Source organism: Dendropsophus ebraccatus, chromosome 5 (genome assembly GCF_027789765.1).
Source record: "Dendropsophus ebraccatus isolate aDenEbr1 chromosome 5, aDenEbr1.pat, whole genome shotgun sequence".
Lineage (NCBI taxonomy): Eukaryota > Metazoa > Chordata > Amphibia > Anura > Hylidae > Dendropsophus > Dendropsophus ebraccatus.
This window is the reverse complement of record NC_091458.1, coordinates 115,423,265-115,439,767: the sequence shown is the minus strand read 5'-3', so window position 1 is coordinate 115,439,767 and position 16,503 is coordinate 115,423,265. Positions and strand designations below refer to the sequence as shown.

Genomic DNA, 16,503 nt, shown 5'->3' with positions numbered 1-16,503 from the left:
AACTGAAAATGTACAAGGAATAGATGAAACAGCAGACCTGAATACTGAGAGGGGTGACACAATATACAGTTTGCAGTGGACCATAGTTTCCAGAACAGGGACAATAAAATACTGACTGACTAAGATATAAGGATACACTTTTGAGAAAAATAACAAGAGGAAAACTCTGTTCTGGGACACTGCACAAGCAGCGTGGCTGTTAGTTTTCCTTTATCTTTCTCAGCTGCACAAACCCTGTTTACACAGGAAAATGTGCAGGTGATAAAGATAAATTTTAAAGCAGGTTCCAAACAGACGATCAGAAAAAAAATCGAGTGTTTGCCCGGTGTTATGTGGATTGCTGTCACTTTTACATAGGGAGATTATCAGCTGCAGGAGCATTTCTAGCGACGCTCCTGGCGATCAGCCTGTGTAAAAGGCCCTTTTTAGACTGCACTAAATTTATTGCAGCGGCCCTAGCAACTCCCAGGACCTGCTACCCATTGTTTATACTGTTCCATTTGTTAGGAATAATTCTAGTAGAGTGGATTTCAAACCTCCAGATTCTGGCAGTCAGAGCTGCTTTGTGGTTGGCCTGTATGTGGAGAACATGCAAGCAAAAAAATATTCTGCTAGAGAGTGCGCATAATAAGTGAAACAACATTGGCAACAATTCTAAAGCTTTCATTAAAAGACCACAATGTGCAACTATGAAGGCTTTGAGTAGGTGCTTGTTTTGTATCATGGTTTTCTTTTAGTTTTAGGACTGTGGAGCAAACACTACATCTAGATCATTTAGTCCCACTTAGAATATGAGCTGGGTGTCATCTGGCACCACTGTATGGAATGGTGGCGATCATTTTCAAAACAAGGCAAAGCTGTATTTCAATCGGCGTTGTTCACACTCTGTTCACACAATGTATGGCCCGTATCACAACTGTACATTGCATTGAACTCTATGTTTAACATATAGGCTATAGGGGAGATTTATCTGACATGGTGTAAAGTGAAACTGGCTAAGTTGCCCCTAGCAACCACACCTTTCATTTCCCAAAGAGTCTGTGAGGAATGAAAGGTGGAATCTGATTGGTTGCTAGGGGCAACTGAATCAGTTTCACTTGCTTGATAAATCTCCCCCTATGTTCACACTATTTTTAAAGAGCTATTGAATTTTGTTTAAAAAAAAAGGTGAAAGGACAGCCAAAAAAAAAAAAAAAATCTGTATGTGAACAACTTAAAATAACAGCGCTGAATAGAAGTGCAGAACACTTATTTGATGGCCTCTGTGAACAACGGACGTTATTCTATGCATTGTGCGAACAAATTGATGTTGTTTCCATAAACTTCAATGGAAATCATCAAAGACGGAAAACAACATCCGCTGTTTTGAGTCTCGCATTACAACTATTATTTTAGTTTAAAAAAAAATGTTTGAATATAGCCTAAGGGCGGGTTCACACTACGGAATTCTCGCGGACAATGTCTGCGGAATTCCGTCAGCTGTCCGCCTGCACATCTGGGCGCCTTTCCGCCGGCCCCATAGACACCATTCTATGGGCCGGCGTATTCTGCTATACGCTGAAAGAAGTGTCATGTCACTTCTTTCAGCGGATTGCGGAATACGCCGGCCCATAGAATGGTGTCTATGGAGCCGGCGGAAAAGCGCGTGCCCATGTGGGTGGACAGCTGATGGAATTCCCGCCCTAAGAGTACAGTCACACACACCGGATCCGCAGCGGATTTCACACTGCAAATTCACAGCAAAGTCCACTGCACATTCCTTGCCTGCCATTTTCAATCAGATTACATACTTGCAGCGGGACTGACATCCTTCTGCAAGTATGTAAGCGACAGCCACCTTAACCGCCCCCCCCCCCCCCCCGCTAGCTGGAGCAAACATCACCTGCTCCACGTTCCGGCTTGTTTTAGGGGTTCCCGTCTGGACGTCTCGCTGAGCCAATCAGTGCACTACTGATTGGCTGATTGGGATGTCCAGAAGCTGGGAGCTCCTGAAGCAACCCATAGCATGTATGCTCTGGCCGGCGGGGGGGTTAAGGGGGCTGTCGCTTACATACTTGCAGAAGGATGTCAGTCCCGCTGCAAGTATGTAATCTGGTTGAAAATGACAGGCAAGGAATCTGCAGTAGATTTCCCTGGGAATTCACAGCTTGAAGTCCGCTGCGGATCCATCTCTGTGAGTCTACCCTAAGGCTATGTTCGCACGCAGTACTTTGCTCGGTATTTTGGTCAGTATTTTTCAACTGAAACCAGGAGTGGATTGAAAACACAGGCTATGTTCATACACTGTTTAAACTGAGTGGATGACTGTCATTTAAATATTTGCCGTTATCTTAAAACAATGGCCGTTGTTTTTTTAAATAACTGACGATATTTGGTGGTTTTTGTTGCAAAATACTGAGCTAAAAAATACTGTGTGGGAACATAGCCTGAGGGCCCTATTAAATGGATCGATAATTGTCCGAATGGGCCCGATTCGGCCAATTATCGCTCTGTGTAATAGAGACAACGATCAGCCGGTTAAATGATCATTGGCTGATCGCTTCTCTAGGTCCTGACCTGAAATCATTGGGCGCCGACCGTGCATCACTACGTGCAATAACGATGCGCGGCCACCAGCTGATGATTGAACAAACAGTTTACTGTACCTGTCCACGTTCCCAGTGTTCTCCTGCATTGTGCGCTGGATCGCCATGGCCAGTGATTGACTGAGCGGGATCGGGGAGGAAGCAGAGTGCAGGAGGAAACTGGCAATGTGGACAGGTAATGTAAACGGTTTGGGCAAAGGCTGCACGGACATCGCTAACAATCTCTGTGCAGACCTTGCTAAGTGATTATTGGGCTGTGTAATAGGCCCAGTAAATGAGCGCCGATCTAGCAGATAGGCGCTCGTTTACAGTATTGATCAGGCCGTCTAATAGGACCCTAAGGCTGTGTTATCCTGTGCTGCTATTGTAATTCTGCAAATGAACAGGAATAGCAGTGAACCAGTGAGTGGAACACAGCGGCATGCTTCATCCAGCTCATTCTAATGATGCAATTTAATTAAAAGACAGGGACACTTAGTGATAATAGTAGATAGCCTGTTATAGTATACAATAAAGAATTATACTTGGGTAATGTAAACTTCGCAGTCCAATCATAGATTGAATGATTTAGAATCTTTAGACACTTTAAGATTGTTTCTCTGATTTGACAAGTGGCATGTGGCCCATTTGGGAGGTGCCCTGAGTATTTTATTTATATCAAAGCAGGCTTTGAACATGATATGACATGTTAAGTTCTTTTAGGTCCTATTAATGAAGGAGTTAATAAAAGAAAGGAACGTTTACTTCTTTTTTGGTAAGAGATATGTGTAACTGGCAAGTTTATACGTGCAACCATAAACAAAGGGAGAAGGAGGGCAACATTTATGCCTTAGTGACATTTTGGAAAGGATTCAGGGATCTGCACTTTCTATAATTGGAACAGATACATCACTCTTGTCATCTCAGCATAACACAAAAGATCACACAGAACTATATCGAGTGATGCGTTTTATATAGTAATACAGTTAGATTTTTAACACATGGTTAATTGCACTTCCACAGGATTATTTGTAGAACATTCCCTCTGCCAGTGCAGAAGTGGATTTTTGTGCAACTTTGTAAAAAGTGGGAGTTTGTGAGTCTGCACTTGTGCAGGCAGGAGAATATGGATTGTGCAGAGTGGACAGAATACATTAAACTTTACTCCTGTTAGAAGTTACCCATTTGTCTGGAGTATTTCTATTGCAAACAAAACCCAGAAGAAACTATGGGTACAACCCCCAGACACCTCAACAACTGTACCTCGGCATCCAGGACTACCCTCCTTTTGGGCAGACCTTACAGGGTGACTTACGATTTTAGCCAACCACAAAGCTTCATAATACAACCATTTTGAACAACTTTTTCTCAGGTCTGGGTGGCCTTTATGGTGAGTAGAAATGCCCAATCTATTCTGCAGATCAGCCAAGAGCTCAGAACAAATAGCACACCACTGCTGAGTCTTTCCCATAAAAAAAAATTCAGGACAACTCCTCTAAATTTCACAACACGATTGTGGCGTGACGTGAAGACGAATGTCAGTTTTGTCATTCAACAACTTTCGGGATGTTGTTTTTCTGATTTCCCTATTTTGTAAAACACTTGTACAGATTTGTTCTTCCTAACTTGTTCTCTTGGATTCATCTATCCTAAGATAAATGGTGCAGGATTACCGGCTTTGAAAACAGCAACAACAACATTATATTGTGGTATTCTATTAGGAATTTTTTATGCTATTATGCTATATGTACTGGTATGTGGTCACCCAGTTATTGTGATATGAACTGCAACCTGGTGAGGAGTTAGAAGGCATATCATGTGTGACATTAGGGGAAGAGTCGCACAGCAACCCTTTCTGCCCCCTGCCACTGGAGATACAGCTTAGGCTAGGCTCACATAACAATTTTGCAATCTGTCTCACTGTATTCATTTAGCAAAATGTACAGAAAAACATGGTCAACCACGTTTTTGTGTACACTGCAAAATGTAAAAAAAAATTGTGTCTGTTTAATGTTCTTTTTTTAATAATGTAAATAAATGAAAAAAAACAGATCAAAATGGATTGCATACGACAGCGGCCGTGGTTTCAGGTTTGCAACAACTGCCATTATTTAATTACAGCGACCGATCGCATTGAACTCTATGGAATCCCGGCCGGAGTGTAAAACACTGTATACACTCTGGCTAGGATTCGATGTGGCCACACAGAAAACTGACATGTCAATTTTGTGCGGCCGCACAAAATTGACTGTGCAGACAAAGTAAAGTACAGCTTCAGCCGCACTTTACATAGTCTGCAATAGTTAATTGGAATGCAGGCACACTCGAATGTGCCCGCATTCCAATTTCAAAGAAGTGATCTTCATCAGGCCGGTACTGCAATACCGGCCGGGGTGAACTTCACAGATAGCGGCTGTTCTGTGACACTGCCGTATCACAGATCGGCCTCTGTCTTATAGCATGTGAACATGGCCTAAAAGAAGTAATTCACCATCAGCAACTATTGTTTCCAATCACATTACTATGAGCAGGTTGGTTTCCTATTATCAGATTCCTATATCTTCTGCACTGATTTGAATTAGTGGACAAAAGTAAGGCCTTTTGAAACTGAGACAGGAATAATCAAGTGGCAGGCCACAAGTCTTTTAGAAATAGTTCTTACTAAGGCTATGTTCACACATAGTATTTCTATCAGTCTTTTGGTCAGTAGTTTTTAAACCAAAACCAGGAGTGGGTTGAAAACACAGAAACTGTGCAAATGTTTGCTTTATAATTTTGCCCTGTCAGTTCCACTCCTGGTTTTGGCTACAAATACTGAACGAAATATGATATGTGAACAAAGCCTCATAAAGCACAATTTTCTACATTTTCTACAAATTTCCCATACATGAGTTAATTGTGATGGCTTGTAACCCTAACCGATTTATATTGGTTTCTTCTGCTCTATCATATAGGATATGCATTTAACTTCTGGCAGTATATAACTACTAGTATATCATCCTACTCCATGTAGAGAATTATTTCTCTAGAATACTGCTATTTTTGTTACATGAAAAACAACATGTTATGTTTGTTGGCTTGCCGAAAGAAACACTTTCCAAATGAATTTTACTGTTTACTTTGTAAACGCCTTCTCTAAGGATTATGACTCAGAGAGGAAAAGGGGATTTGTAGTGCATCAAATTTGTTAACTCCCTTGATTACCGTTTTAAGCGCCACACAAATTAGGGAATATGGTGATACCCAAAAGTAATATTGTAATACAATATGCTTAAAAAAAATCTTAGGAATTCTGAATAAGAACAAATAAATTGCTTGGATGACAATTCCGCAATAAACTTTTATTTTATTATTTTTTTTAAAGCAGATAATATAGTTGCTCACAATTTAAAATTTTCCCTACAAATCAATTGGCAAACAGGAGAATTAGAAGACCATAGTGCCCAACCATGTTACTTCTTCAAGTAAAACAAATAACCCAGTTTTGCTAAAACGGTCCCCTTTAAATTTTCTCACATGTACAAAGAACACTTTGCACCACAGGAACACTGTACAGTACTACTTTTCAAACTGCATGGCACCATAATAAGCATCATATGACACTATTATGGCCACTGTACAGTCCTACTCGGGCACTGTATGATGCTAATATGGGTACTGTAAAGGGCAACATGGACACTGTATGCAGCATCTAAATGAAAGGGACAGTAAGATAGTATCTAAACAGAAAAAGGAGCAATTACTAGAGTTGAGCGAACTAGCCAAAAGTGCGGGTTCACATGCAAATGATCTGCATTTGAAACCCTCTGCCTGAAGAAGCTAGATGGGGCCCTGAGGACTGCCTGGAAAACATGGATACAGTGTATACAGTCTATGCATCCACCTTCTCCAGGAAGTAGAGACTACACATCAATTTCTTATAGTTATTAATAAGCTGCAAAAGCCCACTTAACATTTTATATCAACCACTTTATAATGGGTCTGTTGCAGAGGAATAATAAATTCGGGGATTTGATTAAATCCTGGGAAATGATAAAATGACCACAAACAAATCCCTTAACCGTTTCGGTGAAATGGTTAAATGAACAAGCTTTAAAGCGTAACTGTCATTTCAGGGCCATTTTTCTGAAAACATTAAATATCAACTGTGCAAGCGATTTTAAGAAACTCTGCAATAGGTTTTATGTACTAAAAGAGTTTCCTTCTGTAGTGAAAAAGCAATCTCCCAGCCTCCCCCCTGAAGCAGCATTTCTGTCTCCATTATGTGGCTATGGAGAGGGGAGGGGCTGTTAGGAGTGACTGAGCACGGAGGATTTCTGCACAGCACAACACCCTGCAATCTTCTCTCAGTAAGTTCATAGATAAGCACTGACCTTTCTGACACCTGAATTTAGCATTTTAGGTGCCCAGAGAGTCTACAAACAGCTGACCTTCATGTCACCTCTTCCTGCTCCCTCATCTCCCCCAGCCCCTCCCCCCTTCATAGGCTTACAATGGAGAGAGCAGAGCCTGTCTACACTGGCTTTTCTGTAATGAAGACGTGTTTGCCTGATAATGCACAGATAAGAAGTCAGGGGGGGGAGGCTGGGAGATTGCTTCTTGAGGACAGAAGGAGGCTTTTTTGGCTGATGAAACCTATTACAGAGTTTCTTAAAGGGAACCTGTCACCCCCCGTGCCGGGGTGACAGGCTCCCGACCCCCCGTTAGAGCCCCCTATACTCACCTAATCCCGCCGAGTCCCACTTCTGGATCCGGTCGGGTGACGGAGATCTCAGCCGCTGCAGCCCGGCGCGCACGCTGAGAGATGAGTCCAACACCCATAGAGAATGACAGGAGAGTCCAGCGCTCCGTCATTCTCTATGAGCGTTGGACTCATCTCTCAGCGCACGCGCCGGGCTGCAGCGGCTGAGATCTCCGTCACCCGACCACCTCCAGAAGCGGGACCCGGCGGGATTAGGTGAGTATAGGGGGCTCTAACGGGGGATCGGGAGCCTGCCACCCCAGCATGGGGGGTGACAGGTTCCCTTTAAAATCGCTTAGACTACCGATTTCTGCAATAAAAAAAAACATGACAGTTACGCTTTAAGCCTGGTGCCTGGTTCAATGTACATATTGGCCTTCTGCTCCCCGTCCTTGTACCAGGCTTGTTCAATTACTCACCCCAGCCAGTTTTCAAACGGGGAGCAGGAGGCCAAAGATGGCGCCGGTGTCCCGACTCATATGTGCATTGAACCAGGCACAAGGTTTGTTCAATTATTCACCCCAGCTAGTTTCTGGACAGTGAGGAGAAGGTACCGGGAACCGGTGGGAAGCTGCAGAATTCAGGTACCAGGCACGGCAGCAGGGATGGGGAGCAGGAGGCTTATATGTGCATTGAACCAAGCACCAGGCTTGAGGCTTGTTTATTTCACTGAAACGGTTCAGGGATTTGATCAAATCCCTGACTTTCTCCAGTCAACTGAGTGGTCATTTTATCATTTCCCGGGATTAGACCAAATCCCTGATTTTATCCTTTCCGTGCAATAGGTCCCTACGCTAAAGCTACACACAGCCTCCCTGCAGTAAAATCCCCCAATCACAGCCTTTGCCCAAGAGACTCAATGGGTAACATGCAACCCAGCTGCCATCCAACAGTCAAAACAGAAAAAACAACACCCCAGAAAGTCTGAATGTAGCACGAGCACAGTATGTCAGCATTGGTCTGGGAACTGTATCATAAGGTTGGTCTCAGCACTCAGTAATATCTGTCTGTTCACATCATGGCCAGTTGTTGGGGGGGTCTGAGAAGAATGTAGCCAAGATAAATCATGTAGACATAAAATGTTTTATTTGGCCACTGTAATTCACTGTATATAATATATAGACTATAACAGGTGTGGTTTGTAGATGTAGTCTAATTGGAGTGGGGATGAGGCTAGTTTTGCTTGTATAAGCGCATTCTGTGTGTCTTTACTGATCCAGAGTGTTACTATAAGTTTTGTCATAATGCTGCCAACTATATATAGATTGTAATTTTTACTTCAATGGAATACTCAGATTATATCTAAAAAACTAACTTGGCTTTATGCCTATGAATGAGATGAGTAGATAGCGATAAGCTAACACCTGGGGTGTAATGTTTATGTGCAGCAACCTCCACTGTGCTAACCTAAATTAACAAATTAGCAAAAGATCCGTGCACCAAATAACACAGCGAGGCTACAAAAGCAGTTAAAAGGCTCTGGCTTCTGCCAAGTTTTTACAGTTAACATGGTTACAGAGAAATTCCAAGTAACAAGAAGATGAAATAAAAAACATCTGCATAGTTTGGGCATATGCAATGCTGTATGTTCCAGGATCAGCTAGGATCGTACTGTACGTTATATATTTGGAAAGCGTTTGGGCTGTTGCTGTAGCACTTATTGCACTAATGTAACTCACAAGCTGCCAAAATGTGAACTGTACAAACATTTAACTGTAGTTATTGAGACACAGCGCATACCTATGCCTGGGATATCGGTTGTTTGGAGGCTGCAGATTATTACACACAGACTGAAGGTGCCTGTTGATCATGAAATTTATAGCTTTAGGCTGGGTTCACACAATGTATGACAGAGGCCATTCTGTGACATGGCCGTGTCACAGAACGGCCGCTGTCTGATGAACTTTACTTCTTTTTATTTGGAATTTCAAATTATACAACTGTCAATGTAAAGTGCAGCCGGAGCCACACTTCACATTGTCTGTACTGTCAGTTTTGTGTGGCCGCTATTCAATGAGATCAGATGTGCCCTTAAAAAGTATATAATTTTATAGATTAAGTCTAAACACAGACTGCAGAGTTCCCCTGTGCAAGAACTGTACATGGACTCCAACAGATCATCACAGAGCACCTTCTTATGTCTGTCTCTAATAATCCACTACTAACTGTGAGTCATGGAATGTGTTAGCTCAGTCCTTTATAAGCAATCTGACAGACAGTAAGCCAGACAGTAAGAAGCTATTAGTCTGTTTTAGGCGATGTTCACACACTGTATTGACAATGGACGTTGTTTGACAAAGCCGTTGTTAGCAGTGTCAAACAACGGCCTCTGTCGTGCATGTTTAATGGGCCAATACTACTTCATCGGATGGATAAAAAATATTTTATTTTTATTTGGACTGTGGACACCTTAGGGTGTGCCCGCAATCTAATTAAGCATTGCACACAATGTAAAGTACAGCTGGCAGCTGTAAGTTATGTTACAAAATAAGGCTGGGTTTACACAAAGTATATTTCAGTCAGTATTTTGTCAGTATTTTGCAACCTCAACCAGGAGTGGATTGAAAACACAGAAAGGCTCTGTTCACACAATGGTGAAATTGAGTGGATGGCCGCCATATATATTGTATAATTTCAATACAAGGGCCGTTGTTTTAAAATAACAGCAAATATTTGCCATTAAATGGCTGCCATCCACTCAATTTCACCATTGTGTGACCAGATCCTTTCTGTGTTTTCAATCGACTCCTGGTTGAGGTTGCAAAATACTGACTGAAATATATTGTGTGTGAACCCAGCCTAATATAACATTATGGGTGCTTTCACACGTACCATATCGCTGCGTATTTATAGCACAAAACTTGCATGAAAGTAGCTGCGTTTTTTGTGGTGTTAAACTAGCCTGTGAAAATCATGTGCAAATTAAAGCTCGCATGAAAAAATTGCACCAAACTCGCATGTAAGAATCGCACCAAACTCGCATGTAGTAATACACATACATTGACTTGATAGCAATCAGTATCACTGTGGATTTATGTGCGTGAAACTCGCAGCGATAAATACGCAGCGATACGGTACGTGTGAAGGCACCCTATAAAAGCAATGTGTTAGCAAAATTATTTTTTTTTGTCTCTGGAGTACCCACTCAAACAATTAAGTACCCATGCCAATTATAGTGCATATAATTTTCTACAATTTTGCTTTTAGTCTTGTTGATCCACCAGCCAAGTATATGGCAATGCTTGATTAAGGCATTCTTTCTAATTACAATGCTGGCTTGGCTGATTTCCATGGTTTATTTAAGAAGTTACACATTGTTTAAAATAAATGTAAAGGGAAGTACATATAACTTAGATTAACTTTTATTATTATTTTTTTGTGGTGGCAGGGGAAACTATCAGCAGCTTAGACAAGTCTAACCTGCTGCTATGTCTCTACTGCACAGGAATAGCCAAGGATGGAGGTAAGTGTCTACCTTACTCCTCAGCACCATTCTGGTGCAGTTAGTCTTTTGCTCCACGGTCCGGTGAGATTGTTAGCAATGCAAGCCCCATAGTGCCGATCCAGCCAGCTCCATTAGTTATCATTAGAAAGGGGCGACCCAGCCAGGGGGGGAAAGGCGCTATGGAGGTAAGCAGTGCTCCTAACAGTCTCACCAGACCGTGGCGCAAAAGACTAACTGCACCAGAACTGCACCAGAACCAGAATGCAGGTTTAGTAGACCCATTTTAGGGAACATATAAATTACTGATTATCTTTTGTGGCCTCTCTGTCTGTCAATCATCCTGCACTGCGCGCTGACAGGGAGAGAGCGATGACTAGGCTCCCACCCAGATGACTAGTTGCTGTCCCTAACCCAGCCTTGTGCAGCTTGATTAAACATATTTTTCTCTTTGGCAAATCTACTGCTGCAGCCGTGGCAGGTATCTGCCACAAGCTGCACAGTAGCTCTATACACTGCTGCAGGGAACCATAGTAGATTGGTTCCCTTTAAATAATACTTTGGTATGCTTACCAGCAGGCAATTTATTAGCACAGGCATATAGGCATAGCAGGTCTGCTGTCTTTTGTTAGACCCCTGGCTGTCATGGTATGACTCGCTCCTTCTTTCTAAGCACCTAGATGTGTCATCTAGGGAGTTATCAAAGTAGAAGTGCTCCAGGGTTATTAGATGGCTCTACAGCAGGCCACAGTTATCAGCCAACTGCTGTGCTGGCATATAAGCATGTTGGCTGGGAAACTACATCTGCTAGCATGCATGGCTAACTGCCAAGTATCCGCCTCTTCTTGTAATATCTGCCAATCTCTGGCTCAATCTGCTTTTGCTTAACACTGTAAACAAAATATCTACCCATCCATCCATCTATCCATCCAATCATCCATCCATCTAACCATCCACATAGATAGATTAGAAAGAGAGAGATAGATGAAACAACTGTTTCTTTTCCCCTGTACTGCTCAGAAGACTGTCACTGTTTTTTTATTTCCCCTCTCCTTGATTAGTGTAATGTCAATGGTGGGCGGGGTTACAGATAAGGTCTTACAGCTTGCCTTGCAACAGAAGGGACAGATCATGTGACTTTGGTCACAAAAGGGAGGAAGGGAAGGGAAAGACAGAGGATTAAAGAGCGGGAAGTGGACCAGGAGGACCAGAAAGTGAAGATTTTCTGCAGCTTCAGGGCGTGAGTGAAGATGTGCTGCAGACAAACAGCTTAATTCCTGTAAGAGAAACATTTTACACCCAACCTCAGATTATAAGTAGGAATTGAACAGGGTTTTGAGTACCTATTTAAATCCAAACTTATGTTAAGTACAGGAGCTTTTTTAGGAAGACCATACAACTAAGACTAAAATGGCCAAATCTGCTGATTTTTGTAAGTTTGGCCTACTGTCAGGTTTATGGTGGCCTCCTGACTGTAACCACTGGCAGAATGAATATTTGGCTTTCAATTATTTGAAGTATATGGTCATCTTTAGGGTCCTGCGTAATGCTCACAGGGCAGGGAGGGTATATGCTAAAGTTGAGTACGTTTTTAGGCAAGCCCTGTCTTATGCTAGAAATTTGCACATACTTGAAGCTTACACATTTGTAAAAACAGGGCTTGCACAAAAGGTTGATCAATTTTTCTAGCGTTGGTGCGAAGGAGGATAAATTCCCTCCATTGTGTACTATAAAATAAATAATGTACTATAAAATAAAATTAAGCTGTCCTCAAGTGGTGTCCGAAGAAGCCACTTATCTTGAGCTGCTAGACAGCCAATTAGTGCATGCACTTCAGCCCATAATATCCCAAATATTCAAATGCAACATTGAATGTTGACAATATTGTTACCTGAGGCCAATGTAAATGGGTAGACCACCATGTGAATGGTACCATACTGTTATATAGTAACATAGTTGATAAGGTTGAAAAAAGACAAGAGTCCATCAAGTTCAACCTACAGAAACCCCACTGTGCTGAAGGCAAAAACCCTTATGAGGCAGATACCAGTTCCTGCATCACAGGGAGAAAATTCTTCCCGATTCCAATGGCAATCAGAATAATCCCTGGATCCGCGTCCTATCACATGAAATCAAATGCCCATAACTTACAGTGTTTAAACAAAACAACAATATACAACTACATCCAATGCTCGTGTTTTACAGCACTTAAACAGAAACACAGACTAACATTACCTAAGTAACAATGATATAATGGTTCTCAGTAATACCACTTTATATTAGACAAACAATAAAGTAACCCTATAGTTTGAAAAGCCACTCAAGTAACGGTGCACAGGCCCTTTATTTCCAATCCAATTCAAGAGTTTCACTTGAACTTTTATCTTGATGGCCTATATCTGATCAGAGGTTGGTGTCCAACACATGGTTTTTACACCAGTCATCTTAATGAGGCTATGTTCACACACCATTATAATGACGGACGTTTTTTGGTGGATAGCCGTGATTTAACAGCAAATAATGGCCATTGTTTTTAACAATGAGAGTCGTCTATTAAAAACAGCCATTGTTATGACGGTGTGTGAACATAGCCTAAAGGATGCTCGAGCAAGCATTTCATACCCTTCATTATGTATTCAGGTTCAGCTCCATAGATACAGTATCAGACTCAGGTGCTGAAACCTAAATTTAAATCATCTTTTCACTCACTGAAACACTATGGCTGCTTCATTCAGAGATAGACAAAGGTGTGGGATATTGGACTTCCATTAATCACATGTTGATGGAATGTTCTTAGGTCATCAATATTAAAGTCTCTAAGGGAATCTTTAATATTAATGCAGCATGGACTTGTATAAATTTCTTCAAAGGATGGCCGAGAAGTCTAGGTGGGGGCAACCCAGAGACATTGTCCCTTTTGACATTCATATTAACTGGGAATGGCTAAGGAGGAATTACTTAAGGGGGTAGTGCGGTGAATAAAAAATTAGTTTTAAATCTCTAATAAAAATATGCAACTTTGTAATATAACTTGTAAATTTTTACATTGGGTTGCAGCACTAAGCGATGCTCCCTCTGCTGCCACCACTGGCTGTGTAGTGAACTGCAGGGTAAATGTCAGTTGATGCAAGAACAATAAGAATTATTTCTTCATCATGTATCATGTAAGCTTGGCATATACCAGTACTTTGAATGGTAAAGTAGGACTGCCAGTGGGTATCGCTGTGACTCAAGAGGAACAGTAGGACTGTTAAAGGAATGTAAACTCCTGCTGGGACTTGGAGGGCTGTACAATGTACTATAAATCCTCCAATAGGTCAGGTTGCACCCAAGATGATTCTTTTCAGTCTATGGGGTGGGCTACCCCATACCACAGCTTGTCTGCAGGGTTTTGCTGACCTATAGTAGGTCACTACTCTGGCACCTCTGAGGTCCATGGACAGCTAAATAAATCAGGAATTCCATCTAACCCCCAAATATGAAGCATATACCATCAACACGTGTTTCAATTAAAGAGTGGTCCCTTTCCAAGATTGGTCAACACAAAAAAAGTTACTGCTTCACTTCAACTTCATCTGGCAAAAGAGCACACAACTTATCCATAATCCTCCATGTACTGTCTCATTGCCGGGAGCCACCTTCACCATTATCACTTGCAGGAGAAGGTCACTAAAAACTTTGATTTGCAATACACTATCTTACCAGTAAGGGCACCTGTAGAAGCATTCTCCGCTTCCTCTTATCTCAAGATGCCTTCTCTCTCCCAGTCTGAGATGCTGGAGACAACTAGTCCTAAACACAATGCCAATAATGCTTCTTTGGGGCTAGTAAGATTCTGGCCCCCTTGTACAGACTATCTCACTTTATTGAGATTATTGGGTGACAGCCTAAAAGAAAAACTGATGAGAGCTGATATAAATGTATCATTATTTATAGATCAATGTTTCTTTCTGAGAAAAATTGACCCCTTTAAATTGAAAGATAATACTATAGACATGGATGCAATAGTACATGAGGAACGCTGCCTCCATACTCCTTACTGACAGACTGGAAGCACCTTATGAAAATAGCCATCAGATCATCTGGTTACTGTAGCTCACCGACAGTCGTGGCATCATCCATACTTTCTATCAGGTCTGATCGGGTGTTCAGAGGGTTGTCTATTGCAATAACCACATTATAGCTCTCCTAATATGAGGTCTACAAATTGTCTTTAAGACTTAGGTACATTAGGGAACTGGTAATATGCTGCATATGGGATTGCAACCTGATTACAATGGGATGATAGGAATGGGCAGTTGGTAAGAACTGCACTATAGTCCAGCAAGCTGTATTCTTTCTTAGATACAGTAGAAACCAGGGTCACATTTGATTTGATTTTTTCCACTACTTTTTGCTCCATACATTATTGTATTGCACACACTAATAATAGGTTACACTGTATCACTGTAGTTGCACTGGCTTACCATTGCTAAATCTACACATCATAAATGAATGTTTAATTTTGTATCTGCGCTCCTAAATATATAACTTCACAGCTCTCACATGGCTATTTTAGGAAAACAATGAAGCTATAAAACTTTTTTTTTTTTGCACGGATACAGTAGAACTACAGTCATGTATCCCTAATTGCACCGACCTGGAATAAGATCAAGAATGACCCAACGTGTGTCACCAAACCCCCACTATTCCCGCTGTCAGTGAGATCATATCAAAGGCTACTGTAAATGGTTCAGTGTCACATAATACGAGCATACATGATTGGGATATCTATCCTTGATAAAGTAGAAGGAAGCACAAGTCTAACATTCAGATAGATAATATTACTAACACTCCAGCTGCACAAATGAACTATGCCAAAAGTAAGTTACAGAAAGTGAGAAACACACTCACACACACACATGTATATATGTATGTGTGTGTGTGTGGGTATTGACTCTCAAACGACCTTTACGCACTATAAAGTAAATTTATAAAAAACATTAACTATGACTATCATTATAAGTCGCTATAATAGGTCTGAATGTTTAAGCATAATGTTCATGTATCATGGGTTCTTTTAATTCCAACTGCATTATAGAGTAATTTCCACAAGCAAGAACATTGCAAACCATGTAAAAAGGTTATACTTGCCTTTTGGTAACTTCTGTGCATCTCCAAGGTGAGCTACAATAATTCCACAGAAAAGAAGAAGAGAGATCATGTTTGCAGCTCCCAGCACTATGACAGATGCTGGTGTGTAACACTCAGCAAGGTGGCTGCAGTTTAAACTTCTTCCCTTCCACTTACAGGGGCAGTGACTGGGACAGAGCTAAGTTTAGCTGGGCGGAGACATGACGGCATCTTCTAACTCAGCTTCATTTACATAGATGCAATAATCTGACAGGCTCCATGTAATCATATTCTTTTTCTGCTAGTCTACGATGTGCGTAGAAAGTTTAGAGTAAATTTGATATACTGTATGTTGATGGGAATTGGAAGATGATGCAATTAGAAAAGTATTTTCCCTGATGAATTAAAGTGTACATTTACCTCTGGAATTTTCTAAAGGAATCTATTCTTTTATTCTAGCAATACGCTTACATACATAGTTTATTCTATGGTATTATTATTACTTCTACTACTATTGTAATTGTGATGTCACAGAAGCAAAGCTGAGTAATTCATATTTGTGGTGTCACTGTGTTCATCTGAATGAAAAGGGAGATCATCTATTTGGGATGTCATAGCAGCTTACTGCTTGCGATTTCAAATCA

The 16,503-nt window shown here is 41.3% G+C and overlaps 1 protein-coding gene across 26 annotated transcripts in view; it reads right to left on the bottom strand.

The window, feature by feature from the left end:
- The window catches only part of ABI3BP (ABI family member 3 binding protein), a 234,331-nt gene extending 218,290 nt beyond the window's left edge, over positions 1 to 16,041 (bottom strand). For all 26 annotated transcript variants that reach the window (XM_069971043.1, XM_069971056.1, XM_069971054.1 and 23 more), the window contains exon 1: positions 15,881 to 16,041. In XM_069971043.1, the coding sequence (XP_069827144.1) occupies positions 15,881 to 15,950 (70 nt within the window). In that variant the 5' untranslated portion in view covers positions 15,951 to 16,041. The remainder of the gene's footprint in view (positions 1 to 15,880) is intronic.
- Between the last annotated feature and the right edge of the window lie 462 nt (positions 16,042 to 16,503).